Genomic DNA, 19,961 nt, shown 5'->3' on the forward strand with positions numbered 1-19,961 from the left:
TATGTTTATGTTTATGTTTATTTAGGATCCCCATTAGCTTTTGCACTTGACAAAAGCTATTCTTCCTGGGGTCCGGCACACACAACAATATTCAATACATTACATCATTATCAACATCGACATCAATTACATCATCAATTACATCATTATCAATATCAGTTAGGATGATATTGTACAAGATATTTATTAGTAAAAAGTATTCAAATAAAAGTATTAAAATCAAATAAATAGTGCTTCCTGAGCAGCACTCACTGCCATCAACATAAATGCAATTAACAGTCAATTGGTTTTCACCGCTATGCCATAAGGGCTCAGTGCATGCTCGTTAGTAGATGGCACTTTAACTTCCTCTTGAAAGTGGCCTTGGATTCTATTTCAGCTAAGCTCTTGATATGCTTTTTTGTTGCTTATTTCTGCACGTACACTCGATGTGACTGTAAACGAACGAAACCTCAGTTGTCTTTTCGAGTTTAAATAAAGGTTTGAAATTAAATGAATGCTCAGAGGGAGAGAGAGGGAGACGGGGCGATGCTCTGATTAAACCGACAGGAGGTCCGTCTGAGGGCGTTCTGTGTTCATGTAGATTCCAGCGTGACGCCAATATGGGAGCACAGCGGGGGGGGGTTTGGTCAAACTGTGGCGCTGCCCGTTCCACAGGAGAGGAGCACCACAAACCTCACACGCTTAAAAAGTACGAGTGCTGTCGACGTGGGGTTAAGCAGCTTTTCTAAGCTCGACAACCTGGTCATTTAAAATTGATTTTGAATTTAATCTTGGAAGTTTAGAATCGAGTCACGCATGTCTATCTCTTAGGCTGCGGTAGGTAGAAAGGTAGAAATGCTGTATGAAAGTTGAATGAAAATAAGCGAGTGTGTACACTGGTCATTAGTTTGACTCGAGCCTGTGTGTTCCAGATGATGGGAAAAACAGCTCTACATTTGTGACTGTTTAACATGGAACCCTTTTCTGCACTAGGAAGCCAAATGACAGGGTATTGGGAACCACCTTGGCCCAAATCCTAAATTCATACATAGTGCATAGATAATTAGGACAACAGCAGGCAAGGAGATCACACTTTTTATTTTATTTTTTATTTTTGTAGAGCGGGCAGTCTGTCCAACTTGTCACAACCGCAATGTCTGCTTTCTCGGTGCGGCCATATTCATTAGAATGTTAAATACACTCTTTTTGACAAGTTGGACCATTTCAACACACTTCCGGGGCGAACGTGGAAATAAGTGGCCTGGATATTATGTTTAGGTAATAATACAGAATGCTTCTAAGAACGTTAAATTATATGACGATATATAATACGGTCACCATGAGGGATCTTAAAAGAACACGACAACTGTTTGGGAAATTAGCTTACCGTCTTCTCCAGAGAGAGACAAGAAGATGGATACCAGTTTCTGATCTTTGCGTAAACTGGTATCTATCTTCTTGTCTCTCTCTGGAGAAGACGGTATGGTAATTTCCCAAAATGTTGGCGTGTTCCTTTAAGTTAATCTCAATTTGTAGTACTTTGCTCCGGCTGATGTGTAGCTAGCGTAGCACGGTGTTGCTAGCCTAGCGCGGTGTTGCTAGCGTAGCGCGGTGTAGCTAGCGTAGCGCGGTGTAGCTAGCATAACTGGTGTAGCTAGCGTGGTGTAGCTAGCTTGGTGTTGCTAGCGTAGCGCGGTGTAGCTAGCGTAGCGCGGTGTAGCTAGCATAACTGGTGTAGCTAGCGTGGTGTAGCTAGCTTGGTGTTGCTAGCGTAGCGCGGTGTAGCTAGCCTAGCGCGGTGTAGCTAGCATAACTGGTGTAGCTAGCGTGGTGTAGCTAGCTTGGTGTTGCTAGCGTAGCGCGGTGTAGCTAGCGTAGCGCGGTGTAGCTAGCATAACTGGTGTAGCTAGCGTGGTGTAGCTAGCTTGGTGTTGCTAGCGTAGCGCGGTGTAGCTAGCGTAGCGCGGTGTAGCTAGCATAACTGGTGTAGCTAGCGTGGTGTAGCTAGCTTGGTGTTGCTAGCGTAGCGCGGTGTAGCTAGGGTAGCGCGGTGTAGCTAGCATAACTGGTGTAGCTAGCGTGGTGTAGCTAGCTTGGTGTTGCTAGCGTAGCGCGGTGTAGCTAGGGTAGCGCGGTGTAGCTAGCATAACTGGTGTAGCTAGCGTGGTGTAGCTAGCTTGGTGTTGCTAGCGTAGCGCGGTGTTGCTAGCCTAGCACGGTGTAGCTAGCATAACTGGTGTAGCTAGCGTGGTGTAGCTAGCTTGGTGTTGCTAGCCTAGCACGGTGTAGCTAGGGTAGCGCGGTGTAGCTAGCATAACTGGTGTAGCTAGCGTGGTGTAGCTAGCTTGGTGTAGCTTAGCGTAGCGTAGCGTGGCGTTGCCGATACGGCCGTCGCCCTGACCTTCTGTGGTCCAGACAGGCCTCCAGTCGCCAGTCCGGAGACCAAGACCAAATCTTCCCGGCTCAGGTTGCCGGCATTCCTACAATATCCCACAGCATCCGTTCTGGAAATGTGTCTGGCCAGCAATAGCAGAGAGTATAGAGTTACACCAAGCAAGGGACCACGCTGGAAATAGCCCCTGGAACCCTGCCGGGGCCTGTAGCACAATGGTCAGCGATGAGGACAGCGTGGTTGCGCTGCTTCCACCGCCGCCCTGCATCTGAGCCGTGTCAATATACGCCCCGGCAGTAAACAACATGTTGCTATGCTGCAGCTTCTCTAGCAGTCTGTTCTATTATCACACGCCTAATGGCTTCCATTGACTGTACATATCTGATCTCTCTCTCTCTCTCCCTCCTTTTGTCCCCCTCTCACTCTCCCACTCCCTCTCCCCTTTTCTTTCTTCTTCTTTCTCTCTCTTTCCCTTTTTCTTTCTTCTTCTGTCTCTCTTTCTCTCTCTCTCCCCCCTTTTTCGCTCCTCTCTTTCTCCTTTCCATTTTCTCTTTCGGTCTGTCCTTATTTCTCGCTCTCTGTCCTTTATAATCTCACTCTTTCCTTCTCGTTCTTCTTCTCTTTCTTTTCTTTGCGTTGGGGAATGTCTGGGAGTGTCGCATTTTTGGGATTTTATGGTGGAATTTTTGGTCTTGATTTATTGTGACGTTTCTTCTTGACTTGTTTAAAGAAGACTTGTACAGCCGCCCATGGGGACATTACCTTGTGATTTCGGGCTTTACAAATCTCTCTCTCTCTCTCTCTCTCTCTCTCTCTCTCTCTCTCTCTATCTCTCTATCTCTCTATCTCTCTATCTCTCTATCTCTCTCTCTATCTCTCTATAGAAGTCAGTCTCCTGCCCTTCTGGACCAGCCATGTATCAAAGAAGCAGAGGGTAGGAGAGAACGGGAACCCAAGCTGGAGAGGACCAGATCTGCAGGTACTGTATTGTTACTGTACGAACACCCACTGTATCGTTAGTGTAGAGACACCCACTGTATCGTTACCGTAGAAACACCCACTGTATCGTTACCGTATAAACACCCACTGTATCGTTACCGTAGAATCACCCACTGTATCGTTACCGTATAAACACCCACTGTATCGTTACCGTAGAATCACCCACTGTATCGTTACGTTACCGTACAAACATCCTTTTCAGTCTACCTTACAATTACAACCGAAAATGTTATCTTATCATAAGATAAGATATCCCTTTATTGATCCCCTTGGATACATTTGGGTGTCATATCAGCAGGTACAGGTATGGGCAGGGTAATAGTTGAAATACATAAATAATAGGCAATACAATTAAAATCAAATATACAGTGTACACAATCTAATTAACTCTGAATATGAGAAAGTAAACGGTGTAATCAAAGGTGCAGATGAGTGTCTGTGTGCCCTATCAGTTATATTATATGTTACAATAAATATGGGCAATGAAGAATTATAATCTGAATATATAATATGGGTGAAGTAAGCAGTATACACAGCTATACAACAGTACACACATCTCACCCCACGGCGTCTGTCCAGCCATGTCTAGCCACTTGTGTCCATGGCTTGACTTACTTGACTTAAACCCTTTTGCTCTTTGGGGGGCATAGGTCATGGAATGTTTCCATGGAAATGACAACAAACACCGTAAAGGCATGGTAGCCTTCTGCAGAGAAGGCTGTTTACTTTTCTGATAACTACCATATCACTTGTTCGGACACGTTTAATATTTGGTTATGTGTGATGCTATGTATACATGTAAATATTTCATCATCCTTATAATCAATAGGAATCATGCTATGAAAAACCATACCATATCCATTTTCACTGCAAAACAAGACTCGCTTTCCGAGGGGTTTGATTTAGTTTTAAGCCACTTTGTGCATATTTCAAGATATGTTAAGTCAAGTGAAATTAGATAAGATTAGATTCAAATGTACAGCACAAGTACAGTACAATGAAAAGAGGTTTGGCATCCAACCAGAGTGCAATAGTAATATACAATGTACAGGGCCCAGAAGTTCAAAACTTTTAATCCCTATCTGATCGGATCAGATTTGGATTCATTCATTTCAACTCATTATGAATTGAAAATGGGGGACCCTGATGTAAACAAGATGAAAGTATTTCTCTGGTCTGCATCCCCTTAACAATTGTGTGTATTGAGCTGTACTGTACTGTACCCATTCTGCAATCTGTTAATTAAAATGTTCAATCAATCAATCAATAAATAGGGATTACAAGTTTGAACTCCTGGGCCCAGGTGATTAAGCAGGGTATAATATATAATTATAGTATCTATCTACAGATATGTAAAAACTAAAAGGATTATATGCAAGTATATACAGACAGATGTGGATAGATAGATATACAGTAAGAATAAATATATGACATGTATACAGTATATATACAGCATTATTGTACATGCTATCATACAGACTGTTCTGTCTTCTGCCTTCAAGAAATTGTGCTTGTTTCATTGTAATGAAACACATTTTTAGCCTTTTTTTTTTTTTTTTCTTGTTCAGTGAATGTTGTTGTTTGCCTCTAGTTGGCGATTCTCCTGTGTTGTGTGGAACAGAATGCTGGGATATGAACATCTTGTGTCACTAATGAGCCTGTCGGAGGAGGGGCGGGGCGGGCCCAGTGAATAGCCCTTACAAATATATACATGACATGACATTACATGGTCTGAATACCACGGCTGATGGAAAGGCACAGATGCTAATGTATACACGCACATACGTGAACACACGGGGGCCCGAGGCACAACAGCCCCAAACCCTGCGTTACGTCAGAGCTCTGTCATCCGTTCACACAGCGCAGAACAAACCCTGCCTCTGTCATCCGTTCACACAACGCAGCACAAACCCTCTGTCATCCGTTCACACAACGCAGCACAAACCCTGCCTTACGTCAGAGCTCTGTCATCCGTTCACACAGCGCAGAACAAACCCTGCCTCTGTCATCCGTTCACACAACGCAGCACAAACCCTCTGTCATCCGTTCACACAGCGCAGAACAAACCCTGCCTCTGTCATCCATTCACACAGCGCAGCCCCAAACCCTGCCTTACGTCAGAGCTCTGTCATCCGCTCACACAGTGCAGCCCCAAACCCTGCCTTACGCCAGAGCTCTGTCATCCGCTCACACAGTGCAGCCCCAAACCCTGCCTTACGTCAGAGCTCTGTCATCCGCTCACACAGCGCAGCCCCAAACCCTGCCTTACGTCAGAGCTCTGTCATCCGTTCACACAGCGCAGCACAAACCCTGCCTTACGCCCAGGCCTCTGTCATCCGTTCACACAGCGCAGCCCCAAACCCTGCCTTACGCCAGGCCTCTGTCATCCATTCACACAGCGCAGCCCCAAACCCTGCCTTACGTCAGGCCTCTGTCATCCGCTCACACAGCGCAGCCCCAAACCCTGCCTCACGCCCAGGCCTCTGTCATCCGTTCACACAGCGCAGCCCCAAACCCTGCCTCACGCCCAGGCCTCTGTCATCCGTTCACACAGCGCAGCCCCAAACCCTGCCTCACGCCCAGGCCTCTGTCATCCGTTCACACAGCGCAGCCCCAAACCCTGCCTCACGCCCAGGCCTCTGTCATCCGTTCACACAGCGCAGCCCCAAACCCTGCCTCACGCCCAGGCCTCTGTCATCCGTTCACACAGCGCAGCCCCAAACCCTGCCTTACGCCCAGGCCTCTGTCATCCGCTCATACAGCGCAGCACAAACCCTGCCTTACGCCAGGCCTCTGTCATCCGTTCACACAGCGCAGCCCCAAACCCTGCCTTACGCCCAGGCCTCTGTCATCCGTTCACACAGCGCAGCCCCAAACACTGCCTTACGCCCAGGCCTCTGTCATCCGTTCACACAGCGCAGCCCCAAACCCTGCCTTACGCCCAGGCCTCTGTCATCCGTTCACACAGCGCAGCCCCAAACCCTGCCTTACGCCAGAGCTCTGTCTTCTGTTCACACAGCGCAGCCCCAAACCCTGCCTTACGCCCAGGCCTCTGTCATCCGTTCACACAGCGCAGCCCCAAACCCTGCCTTACGCCAGAGCTCTGTCTTCTGTTCACACAGCGCAGCCCCAAACCCTGCCTCACGCCCAGGCCTCTGTCATCCGTTCACACAGCGCAGCCCCAAACCCTGCCTTACGCCCAGGCCTCTGTCATCCGTTCACACAGCGCAGCCCCAAACCCTGCCTTACGCCAGAGCTCTGTCTTCTGTTCACACAGCGCAGCCCCAAACCCTGCCTTACGCCAGAGCTCTGTCTTCTGTTCACACAGCGCAGCCCCAAACCCTGCCTTACGCCAGAGCTCTGTCATCCGTTCACACAAACCCTGCCTCAAGATGCCTTTGCACCAACTCCAGCCAAGTTTAAGTAGGGATGGGTACCGAATTCGGTACTTTTAAGGTACCGAACCGAAACACGTCGGTACTACCGAGTATCGATTCAAGTGAGATACCAAAAAATATATATATATATTTTAACTTTCTTTTTTTAACTTTTTTTTTTAAACTTTTTTCTTTTCATGTCAACGTTCACACGCACAATATATGCTTACCTAGGATTTGACTTGATTCGACAACAAAGCAGTCGGAGCAATGGCAAGCCGAAAACGGTCGAAATTGTAGTTATTTGAAGTTTGGATTATTTTTTTCACGACTGAGGTAGGTAAATTAAATTTTTTGACACTAAAGTACAGAAAAAAGGTACTGTTGGGTACCGGTATCGATTCACAGGTACCGGTATCGTATCGGTTCAAATGTGAAAGGTACCCATCCCTAGCAGCGTGGCTGCTTTCAATTCATTTCCAAATGTGGAGGAGCCACGAGGTACATGAGAGGTGCTGCACACGCTCCTCTACATTGGAAACGAGAGGCCTTGGCGCCACTGGACTTGTAACGTGTTCGGTGGAGTAGCCTCCTTCCTCTCTCATCTACACTCTTGTAGGTTGACTGTACAAGCCAAGCTTCAAAGTACCCACTGTTAGTTTTGCATAGTGGATTTATTGTCCAACGCGATTCCGAGTTAAAGGAACACGCCCCAACGTTATGGGAAATTAGCTTACCATCTTATCCAGAGTCAGACGAGAAGATGGACACCCATTTCCTCTCTGTGTGCGTTCGTTAGAAAGCTATCCGGCTTTTGGTCAAACACCTCTCCCGCTGTTTTTAAGCTTGGCTAGTGGTCCGTATCCGCTTCCATTAATTTGTGCTAAGCTAGGCTAGCAGCCGGATAACTTGCTACTGAACCCACACAAAGAGGCATTCGGTATCTCTCTTCATGTCGGACTTCCGGAGAAGACGGTAAGCGCATGGCCCATAACGTTGCCGTGTTCCTTAAAAGAAAACGGTTTTCAGGGCGGCTGATTGGCGCAGTGGGCAAGGCGCTCGCCACTAACGCAGGAGACACTGGGTTCGAGCCCAGCTCTCGGCGTTGCTACCGGCTGGCCGGTCGTTCATACTAACACAATTGGCAGTATTAGAGGGTGGGAAAGCCGGTGGGTGGGGATCGGACGTTGTGGACAGCGACTCCTACAGGTCGGTTTGGTGACGCCGGTGCGGCGGAAGCAGGAAGTGACGAGGGCAGCGTGAGCCTCCCACGCGTTACTCCTCGCCACTGAGAGTTTGAGCTGCTGCGGTGAAAAGATGCGACAGGCTGCCTCCTCGTGTACCGGAGGGGACACGTGATGCAAGGCTGCTGTCCTCACTACAACCGACCAGTGGGAGTCATAATCTAGCAACGTTCAAGACAGGGGAGGGAAGAATTGGATAATACGAAATTGGGATGGGAGAAAAATAGAAAATGGGGAGAAAAAGTGGATAAAAAAAAAACTATTTTCATCTCACTGACTGTTTGCATTACCCATCTGGCAAGTGAAACAAGCGTGAGACTAAACTACAACACTGATTCAGATGACAGTCTGGACAACTGGCACACCGATATGATTTACATTGAATTTACTCACTCACTCAACGTGTCCCAGCAGCAGCTTACAGGAGGGAGAAATAATATACATTTATTTTTGGAACTAAAATGTACATTATGTGAATGTAGAACGGGGCGACATGGAAAACCCCCTCCTGTGCCCCGCGACAGTGGCAGCTGTGGTAGAGCGCCCCTCGTCAAGCTCCAGTCCATGTGTAGATCTGTCCTTCATTATTATTACATGACTGTTGCAAGCTGTGCCTTCTCAAATGTAATATTGACCGGGCCGGTTGTAATAGGAAACGTACATCTCTTCATCACTTAACTAGGTATCACCTAGTACTCAGTCTGACAACTGAGAAGACGCCAAAATGAATTAGAATTCCCCAGACAATACGTCACTGGGGGGGGGGGGAGTGGGGGATGTGAGCCGTGTTAACGGTGCTACTTTACGCCCCTGCTGCGAGCACAGGCCTGGGTACACCGGGACTCGGAGCCTGGGTACACCGAGACTCGGAGCCTGGGTACACCGAGACATGGAGCCTGGGTACACCGGGACATGGAGCCTGGGTACACCGAGACTCTGAGCCTGGGTACACCGAGACTTGGAGCCTGGGTACACCGGGACATGGAGCCTGGGTACACCGGGACTCGGAGCCTGGGTACACCGGGACATGGAGCCTGGGTACACCGGGACTCGGAGCCTGGGTACACCGGGACATGGAGCCTGGGTACACCGGGACATGGAGCCTGGGTACACCGAGACTCGGAGCCTGGGTACACCGGGACATGGAGCCTGGGTACACCGGGACTCGGAGCCTGGGTACACCGGGACTCAGAGCCTGGGTACGCCGAGACATGGAGCCTGGGTACACCGGGACTTGGAGCCTGGGTGAGCCGGGACTCGGAGCCTGGGTACACCGGGACACGGAGCCTGGGTACACCGGGACTTGGAGCCTGGGTACACCGGGACTCTGAGCCTGGGTACACCGGGACACGGAGCCTGGGTACGCCGAGACTCGGAGCCTGGGTACACCGGGACACGGAGCCTGGGTACACCGAGACTCGGAGCCTGGGTACACCGAGACTCTGAGCTTGGGTACACCGAGACACGGAGCCTGGGTACACCGAGACATGGAGCCTGGGTACACCGAGACTCGGAGCCTGGGCACACCGAGACTCTGAGCCTGGGTACACCGAGACTCGGAGCCTGGGCACACCGAGACTCGGAGCCTGGGTACACCGAGACTCGGAGCCTGGGTACACCGAGACTCTGAGCCTGGGTACACCGAGACTCGGAGCCTGGGTACACCGAGACTCTGAGCCTGGGCACACCGAGACTCGGAGCCTGGGTACACCGAGACTCTGAGCCTGGGTACACCGGGACTCTGAGCCTGGGTACACCGAGACTCTGAGCCTGGGTACACCGAGACTCGGAGCCTGGGTACACCGAGACTCGGGAGCCGTGGCTGGAGGTGCACTGGATGAAAAGCGAACCGATGGAAAACCGGTCCCTTTTAGCGTGTAATTAAAATAACCCATGTCCTCGGCTCATGTCCCGGATGGACAGTTGTGTGGAACTTGTGGGAGCCGCATATCTGTCGCATTGTATCATCAACTCCGACCGCAAGAATGTCTGAGGCGGGAATCCGATATCTCTATGAAAATAAACAAGCCTGAAGTGGTTTCCTTCTCTGTTGCAGAGGCCAAATGGCATCATCCAACGACCAAGATCGTGAATATGAGGGAGAGGAGCCAGCAGAGGCAGGCGACGACGCAGGACTCCAACAACAAGCTACAGCGGGTGAGCGACACACAAACACGGCCCGTTCGGGCTCCGGTGGCGCTTTAGACGTCGCTTAATTAGTACAAAATGAAGTTCAGTTCAGTTCAGAGTTTTTATTTGCCACATGGAATCATACAATCATAGTTTCTTCATTACACAATCATAAATAGTCATTCCATGGACAAAAGGAGCAGGAAGAAGAATAAATCTTATAGTTACCTGCCCCTTATTCCTAAACTAACAAGTATTTACTTAATGGTCGGTGTACACCCTAATTTACACAAATAATCATTTATACCATTATAAAAGAAACACACAATCCACAGTTAAACAAGAAAAATTTTTATAATAATAATAAAGAATAAAGAATAAAGAATAAAAGAGAGAAAAAAAAATGATCTCACTATTCAGATCACATTTGATTTTCGAAATATTATTCTTTTTATAATTTCTTTTTGAATTGATAAACACTATTACATCCCTTAAGCTCGCTATGGAGAGAATTCCACAACTTTACACCAATAACTGAAGGACACAAATGAAGGGACGAGGAGAGAGATCCGTCCACGTTTCTGTCGAAAATTCACGTGTGCCAAAGATGTAGCATATGTTTCTACTCAACCCTATAAACTAAGCACTTAGTAATTAATCATCAACATTGATATTTAGCGTAACATTCTGTATAGATCTATGCAGTCATGTAAACCAAGTGATTAGGTGATTCATCCAAGTGACAATTTCCCGTGACATATTTCTACAAAATCCTATAAACTAAGCGCTTGGCAATTTATCAACATTAATATTTAGTGTAACATTCTGCATAGATCTACGCAGTCCTGCAAACCAAGTCGTTAAATGATTAGTCTCTTGAGTGACTATTTCCTGTGACATATTTCTACACAATCCTGTAAACTAAGCATTTAAGTAATTAATCCAAATGGCTATTTAGTGAAGCATGTTTGAACATAATCCTATGAATTGAGCAATTAAGTCATTTGTCTAAATGACTAGTGAAAGTCTTCCTCGTGGGGGGTTATCTAGTAATTCCAGAAGGCCTCTCTCTAGTGATTCAAGGACTCCCAGGGTGTCATGTTCCGCACTTAGTATCGTATCAACATGTAGGACATCGATGACGTCCGTGGTTTTGGGTAACGTTACACGCCGGACAGATGGGACATCATTACCTCACTGCTAGACGTCTCCCTTTCACCCGGCGTGGCGTCGATGTGCAGTAGTAGTGGTGGTGCGGTTCTCAGGTCATGGCTAGAAGGCATCTGCCATCCTGTTGATTTCTTTTTGACCTTTAAAAGTTGTTTATGAACCTAACCCTTACCTTAGCCATAACCTTAACCTCTCTGTTTATGAACCTAATCCTTTACTTAACCCTAACATTAACCTTAGTGTTTATAAACCTAACTAGGGATGTCCGATATTATCGGCCTACCGATATTATTGGCCGATATCGGCATTAAAATGTGATATCGGAAAATAACGGTATCTGTTTTCAATTTTATTTTTATTTTTTTAACATTTCTAGAACCTTTATTTACCCAGGCAAGCAAGTAAGAACTAATTCTGATTTTATTTATTGTCAAAAGTATGCATAATGTTGTGTTAATTCCACAACAAGAGATATGTAATGTTAATTACCTGAAATTATTAAAAAAAATTGGGGGGGGGAAACCCTGCATATATCGGTATCGGTTGATATCGGTATCGGAAATTAAGAGTTGGACAATATCGGTATATCGGTATCGGTAAAAAAGCCAATATCGAGCATCCCTAAACCTAACACTTACCTTAACCTTAACCTTACTGTTTATATAGCTCTAACCTTACCCTCAGTTTATAAACCTAACCCTTACCTTAACTTCACTTTTTATATAGCTCTAACCTTAACCTCACTGTTTATAACCCTTACCCTTACCTTAACCTCACTGTTTATAACCCTTACCTTAGCTCTAACCGTAACCTCACTGTGTATAAACCTAACCCATACCCTAACCTTAAGCTCACTGGAGATATCACGTCAAGAGATGAAGGAATGTATTTGTGTGATTGATCATGGTTATAAAATGCAGATGCCTTCTAGCCATGACCTGATTCCCAATCAGCCCCAACCATGCACCTACCTACACTGTAAAAAACTTAAAATAATAATTGATCAAAAAGTTGTCAAGTTGTCTCAAATGTTTTTTTTTTTATTATTATTCAAGTATCCATTTTACATTGGATTTCTGCCGGACCCGGGAAACCCTGAGACTTGCAGTTGGATATGTTGTCGGTTTCATTGCTTTGTTAAATTTTTGCTTAGTCAACTTGTGTGTTTGAAATGATTTACTCTCAAAGATACAGGCTGGGGTTAATGTTGGCTTTAGCTTTGCCGAGTGGTGGATGCTAGCTGCTAGCCTCTAGCTTTGACGTCAGTGATGATGGCGGTGGATGCTAGCTGCTAGCTGCTAGCCTCAAGTGCCACACATTTACATTAATCATAATGAACAAACACTGGCATGTATCTGGGTCCGGTTTAACTAGGCTTGTCTAGTCTTGCTTTCTTTTAAGTTGAATCAACTAAATGGAAGTGATGTAGAAATCTGTTGAGACAACTTTATTTTTTACAGTGTAATGTTCTGTGTCTGTGTAGAGCAGGGGTCTCAAACTCAATTTACCTGGGGGCCGCTGGAGGTAGAGTCTGGGTGAGGCTGGGCTGCATCAAATATTATATGATTTTTTTTTGCAAAATCAACTCTGCCTCTCTTTGTTAACTACAACAAGCAATGCCGTTTGTTATTTAAGGTGAGGTCGGACTCGGCACTGACAGATTTGTGTTCATTGTGCTGCTTTTATAAAGCCTCAAATGACGGCTTACAATATTTCATGAAGGCAATGTGTTTTGTTTGTCTAAGATTTTAAAAGGTTTAAACTTTACAGCAACTTTACAACATTAAAAAAAGTTAAATTAAGAAAATTAAAAATTTTAATTTAATAAAAAAAATTTTTTTTTACTTTGATGTCAAGTAGGGGGCCGCAAAATATCATCCAGCGGGACGCAATTGGCCCGCGGGCCGCGAGTTTGAGACCCCTGGTGTAGCGGGAGGTGCTTCTGATAGTGATGCTGGCTTGTGCTCAGCTAGTGCTGACAGATCAGCCTAGAGAGGAAGGCAGCAGGCCAACCTTGTTGTGGGCAACGTTTGTCTCAAAGGCAAACGTCAACTGCGATACGCTCTGTGGCATTGATTTGACATGATCTAAAAACGGCGGTCACATCTTTGACCATAAAGCTGCCCTTCTTAGTATTTATTTCACTCCACAGCTCTTAAAGATATTAGGATGGGACAGCTTAACTCTGGGGTTTGTTGCCCAGTGATGGTTTAGTGGTTAAGACCCTTGTCACTGGGACCACATGTAGTAACCCTGCTGGCCTGCGGAGTCCCGCCAGATCTCTCCCCCGTCTCTCTCCCATCTCTCCCCCACTCTCTCTCTCTCCCTCAGTGTCCCTACTGTCTCAATAAAGACAAAAATAGTAAGAGGAAAGGAATGTCCATTCTCCTTTTATATTGCTGGATTCATGCGGTAATCCAACTAGGCTGCAGAACACAGTGATCGAGTCCATTAGATTAGATTCAAATTTATTTATTCATTATTCAGCACAAGTACAGTACAACGAAAACAAGTTTGGCATCCAACCAGAGTGCAAGTGTAACAGTAAAGTGCAATAGTAATATGCAGTATGTAAATGTAACTGTAAAGTGCAATAGTAATATACAGTATGTAAATGTTACTAAAGTGCAATAGTAATATACAGTATCTAAATGTAACTAAAGTGCAATAGTAATATACAGTATCTAAATGTAACTAAAGTGCAATAGTAATATACAGTATCTAAATGTGACTGTAAAGTGTAATAGTAATATACAGTATCTAAATGTAACTAAAGTGCAATAGTAATATACAGTATCTAAATGTAACTAAAGTGCAATAGTAATATACAGTATCTAAATGTAACTAAAGTGCAATAGTAATATACAGTATCTAAATGTGACTGTAAAGTGCAATAGTAATATACAGTATCTAAATGTAACTAAAGTGCAATAGTAATATGCAGTATCTAAATGTAACTGTAAAGTGCAATAGTAATATACAGTATCTAAATGTAACTAAAGTGCAATAGTAATATACAGTATCTAAATGTAACTAAAGTGCAATAGTAATATACAGTATGTAAATGTAACTAAAGTGCAATAGTAATATACAGTATGTAAATGTAACTAAAGTGCAATAGTAATATACAGTATCTAAATGTGACTGTAAAGTGCAATAGTAATATACAGTATCTAAATGTAACTAAAGTGCAATAGTAATATACAGTATCTAAATGTAACTAAAGTGCAATAGTAATATACAGTATCTAAATGTAACTGTAAAGTGCAATAGTAATATACAGTATCTAAATGTAACTAAAGTGCAATAGTAATATACAGTATCTAAATGAAAATAAAGTGCAATAGTAATATACAGTATCTAAATGTGACTGTAAAGTGCAATAGTAATATACAGTATCTAAATGTAACTAAAGTGCAATAGTAATATACAGTATCTAAATGTGACTGTAAAGTGCAATAGTAATATACAGTATCTAAATGTAACTAAAGTGCAATAGTAATATACAGTATCTAAATGTAACAGTAAAGTGCAATAGTAATATACAGTATCTAAATGTGACTGTAAAGTGCAATAGTAATATACAGTATCTAAATGTAACTAAAGTGCAATAGTAATATACAGTATCTAAATGTAACTGTAAAGTGCAATAGTAATATACAGTATCTAAATATAACTAAATTGCAATCGTAATATACAGTATGTAAATGTAACAGTAAAGTGCAATAGTAATATACAATGTACCAGCGATTAAACTGGGTAAAAAAAATATATAAATGAGTACTGCTGAGTTTACCGCTAATCAAATGTACGTACAGTGTTGTAATAATATCTTTTCACCCTGCGTTCCCAGCAGGCGGGAGGCGACAAGGGAAGCCAGTGCTCCAGCCACTCCAGCAGCAACACCCTCTCCAGCAACGCCTCCAGCGGCAGCAGCGAAGACAAGCACTTTGGCTCCGGCGACCCCATGGACCCCGAGTCGCTGGGCCTCACCTACATCAAGGGGGCGTCCACGGACAGCGGCATAGACACCGCGCCCTGCATGCCGCCCCCGCCGGCGGCCCCGGCGCACCCCGGCGGCCCCCGCCTGCTGCTGCAGGACGGTCAGGGGGAGCAGTGGGCGGTGGAGTACCCCACGGAGGGCTTCCACGGGGGGGCCGGCACGCCCGAGGGAACCCTGTCCCAGGGCATCACCCAGGCCACCTCGGCCGGGAACGTGACCGACGGGAGCCTGGGAGACCTGAGCGAGATCTCGTCGATGTCGAGGTAAGATTGGAGGTTTTTCACCCTCTTCCTCTTCTCTTCACTCTCCTCTCCTCTCCTCTCCTCTCCTCTCCTCTCCTCTCCTCTCCTCTCCTCTCCTCTCCTCTCCTCTCCTCTCCTCTCCTCTCCTCTCCTGTCCCCTCCTCTCCTCTCCTCTCCTCTCCTCTGCCACTCCACCCCGGTCCTCTGGGCTATGTTCCTGTGATGGCTACACTCGGAAGGGGTAAGGAGGGGACTTTCCTTGCGTGTCGTGGAAATCCCCCTTCGCTTATATACCTACTGGCGTCCGCTGAATTGAGATAATCTCGTCGTGGGAATTGAGAAATGGGAGCATTGTTACATTGTTCTGCTGACCCGCGCAGGAGACGAGTCTTGAAAAAATTGTTGGAATGTGTGCCACAACAACTGCCACTGGAATGTCCATGCCGTGGCAACGCACCCAACATTCCGAGACTCGTGCACCAAACCACCGCCCGACTTCCTCGACATCGCCGTCCAACATTCTGTTCGCAGCAGCCAATTGTCCGGCAGCGTGATGATGACCAACTCAAGAATGGAGGTTTTAATGGGAATGGCTGTTCTATCATCAACTCAGGTGTCGCTCCTGTCACGCTCCTCCATTGGGGGTCGAACCAGAGCGAGACAGATGGCAGTTTCCTGCTGTGCCAGGCTGAGAGATGATGACTACTTCTCTTTTTAAGAAGTCTGCACCAGTCTGGATTTAGAGTTAATCATTATCAGCACTATCTCAGCTGTTAACATTAGTTACGAAGGATAGTATCTGTATTGGATAATAATAAGAAACACTGTGCTGCCCTTCATGTGGATCTGTCCAAAGCATTTGACACAGTTGATCATCCTTTGCTCTTATTATGTAGCTTTGGTTTGGGTAGAACGCCTTGTGATTGGTTTCAGAATTATTTGTTTGAGTGTTTTTGCAGGTAACAAATGGTCAATTTGTCTCTTCATTGAACGGTTGTCAAGTACATCTTCATGCTGATGACACTATTGCTGATGACACTATTGCTGATGACACTATTGCTGATGACACTATTGCTTATAGACTGGTACTTAATGCAAATACAATGAAATTCGTGGTTTTCTTGAGATCCAAAAAACATAGACTACTGTAATCTGCATATCTCTATTGGCAACAGATAAAATTTACATTTACATACCAGGAATCTTTCATGACAAAATTATGACAAAAGATGTGCTTCTTATACAGAAATAAAACCAGCTTTCCTTTGATCTCTAGGAAGAGGATTATTGAATCAACTTTCCTAGCAATTTTGGATTCAGGGGATGTAATTTACAGACGTGCTGCTGCCTGCGCACTTAGGCCCTTAGATTCTGTTTACCACTCAGCCCTTAGGTTTATCACCGGTGATGGCTACAATACTCACCACTGTATTCTCTATGATCAGGTTGGTTGGTTCTTCTCTGACTGAGAGACACAATAATCACTGGCATCTGTATATCTATGAAGCCCTGGCCGGAAAGTGACCATCAAATATAATATTACAGTGACTGGCTGGTCCTCCAGGAACCTCGTACCGGGACTGATCTCGGAAAGACTACTTTTAGTATTGGCTAATGAAATCTCTGGCAACATGACCTAAAAAACTGAATACTCTTTATTCCTCTTGGACGCTTTAGGATTATACTTAATAACCGTCCATTTTTGGCGGCTACGTGGCGTAGTGGGCAAGGTGCTCGCCACGAATGCGGAGACGCTGGGCTTGCCTGTTCGAGCCCAGCGCTCCACATTGCTTTCAGTTTAGCTGGTCGTCCGTACTAATACACATTGGCCGTATTAGGGGGTGGGAAACTGATGGGTGGGGATCGGGCGTTGTGGACAGCGACTCCTACAGGTCGGTTGGTGCGCCTGCGCAGTAGAATCAGGAAGTGTCGGGGGCAGCGTGAGCCTCCCACGTGTTACTCCTCGCCACTGAGAGATCGAGCTGCGCAGTGAAAAGATGCGACTGCTGTTACCTCAAGTACCGGAGGGGACTTGTGCTATGTATGACTTAGTCCACATTGCAGCCGGCTTGTGGGAGGCAAGAAACAACGTTTGTGACAGGGGAGGGTTGAATTGGATGATACGAAATTGGGATGGGAGAAAAAATTTTGAAAATGGGAGAAAAAGTGGATAAAAAAAAATAACCGTCCATTTTTGCTTCGTAACCGCTTTAACTGACACCGTTGTTGCTTTGTACGACGGTATTTCCGTTTGAACTTATTCTGCTCGTCGATTGTCGTGTGTTTTGACGTCTTCGCTCACGCTCGGCAGCATCATAGGGAATAAACGAGGGTCTCCCTGGCCTGAATTTGGATTCTCCCGAGTCTCGCACGGTGTGGTCTGAATGGATGTTGTGAAAGCGGCCCTCTCCTCTCTGCAGCGATAGCGTGATCCCAGCTCCCTGCAGCCGAGCGCCGGCTCCCCTTAATGTGCAGCGACGTGGCAGCAGGTCCGCCCGCTGTTAGTGCCGTCCCATTTACCAGCCGGTCCTCCGTAAAGAGACAGCCAGCCAGCCAGACGATCCGAACCGGGATTCATACAGAGGCGCTGGGGGGGGGGGGAGAAAAAATAACCTCCAGTACAACGCGTTAGACTAGCTCTCGCCTGCGTTTCACTTCACGGTCTGAAGGTACGTCTGCCGCTGTGTGTGACTGATTTTTAAAGTTATCCGCCGCTGTTCATGTTCACATCAAATAGGCTGTTTTTTTTATTGTTGTTCTGTAAATCTACAAGTTGAATACATCTCCTGCCTCGTGTAGTAACCTTTGTAAAGTATTTTAAAGTGGCCTAAAACCTTCACACAGTACTGTACTTTAGGCATTTCTGTTTCATTAAATAGAACAGTAACAAATGACAGGAATAATGGTGTGAGGGGAAGTAGGGGGGTGACGGGCAACGAGGGCCGGGTTCAAACCCAGAGCGTTCCCACTACTGTGTGGTTCAGTAGTCTCCAGTGGGATCTGTGTGGTACAGATCTGTGTTGTTCAGTAGTCTGCAGTGGGATCTGTGTGGTTCAGATCTGTGTTGTTCAGTAGTCTCTAGTGGGATCTGTGTGGTTCAGTTCTGTGTTGTTCAGTAGTCTGCAGTGGGATCTGTGTGGTTCAGTTCTGTGTTGTTCAGTAGTCTGCAGTGGGATCTGTGTGGTTCAGTTCTGTGTTGTTCAGTAGTCTGCAGTGGGATCTGTGTGGTTCAGTTCTGTGTTGTTCAGTAGTCTGCAGTGGGATCTGTGTGGTTCAGTTCTGTGTTGTTCAGTAGTCTGCAGTGGGATCTGTGTGGTTCAGTTCTGTGTTGTTCAGTAGTCTGCAGTGGGATCTGTGTGGTTCAGTTCTGTGTTGTTCAGTAGTCTGCAGTGGGATCTGTGTGGTTCAGTTCTGTGTTGTTCAGTAGTCTGCAGTGGGATCTGTGTGGTTCAGTTCTGTGTTGTTCAGTAGTCTGCAGTGGGATCTGTGTGGTTCAGTTCTGTGTTGTTCAGTAGTCTGCAGTGGGATCTGTGTGGTTCAGTTCTGTGTTGTTCAGTAGTCTGCAGTGGGATCTGTGTGGTTCAGTTCTGTGTTGTTCAGTAGTCTGCAGTGGGATCTGTGTGGTTCAGTTCTGTGTTGTTCAGTAGTCTGCAGTGGGATCTGTGTGGTTCAGTTCTGTGTTGTTCAGTAGTCTGCAGTGGGATCTGTGTGGTTCAGTTCTGTGTTGTTCAGTAGTCTGCAGTGGGATCTGTGTGGTTCAGTTCTGTGTTGTTCAGTAGTCTCCAGTGGGATCTGTGTGGTTCAGATCTGTGTTGTTCAGTAGTCTGCAGTGGGATCTGTGTGGTTCAGTTCTGTGTGGTTCAGTAGTCTGCAGTGGGATCTGTGTGGTTCAGATCTGTGTTGTTCAGTAGTCTCTAGTGGGATCTGTGTGGTTCAGATCTGTGTTGTTCAGTAGTCTGCAGTGGGATCTGTGTGGTTCAGTTCTGTGTGGTTCAGTAGTCTCTGCAGTGGGATCTGTGTGGTTCAGTTCTGTGTTGTTCAGTAGTCTCCAGTGGGATCTGTGTGGTTCAGATCTGTGTTGTTCAGTAGTCTGCAGTGGGATCTGTGTGGTATAGATCTGTGTGGTATAGATCTGTGTGGTATAGATCTGTGTGGTTCAGATCTGTGTTGTTCAGTAGTCTCCAGTGGGATCTGTGTGGTATAGATCTGTGTTGTTCAGTAGTCTCCAGTGGGATCTGTGTGGTATAGATCTGTGTTGTTCAGTAGTCTGCAGTGTGATCTGTGTGGTATAGATCTGTGTGGTTCAGTAGTCTCTAGTGGGATCTGTGTGGTACAGATCTGTGTGGTTCAGTAGTCTGCAGTGGGATTTGTGTGGTACAGATCTGTGTGGTTCAGTAGTCTCTAGTGGGATCTGTGTGGTAC

At 45.9% G+C, this 19,961-nt stretch overlaps 1 protein-coding gene across 1 annotated transcript in view; it reads left to right on the forward strand.

The window, feature by feature from the left end:
• Positions 1-19,961, forward strand: part of LOC311232509 (signal-induced proliferation-associated 1-like protein 2) — a 166,881-nt gene that overhangs the window by 112,999 nt on the left and 33,921 nt on the right. The window contains 3 exon segments of the mRNA XM_084319332.1: positions 3,259-3,353; positions 10,051-10,151; positions 15,151-15,560. Coding sequence (XP_084175458.1) covers positions 3,259-3,353; positions 10,051-10,151; positions 15,151-15,560 — 606 coding nt within the window.

This window comes from Notolepis coatsorum (genome assembly GCF_963971535.1).
Source record: "Notolepis coatsorum genome assembly, chromosome: 7".
NCBI lineage: Eukaryota > Metazoa > Chordata > Actinopteri > Aulopiformes > Paralepididae > Notolepis > Notolepis coatsorum.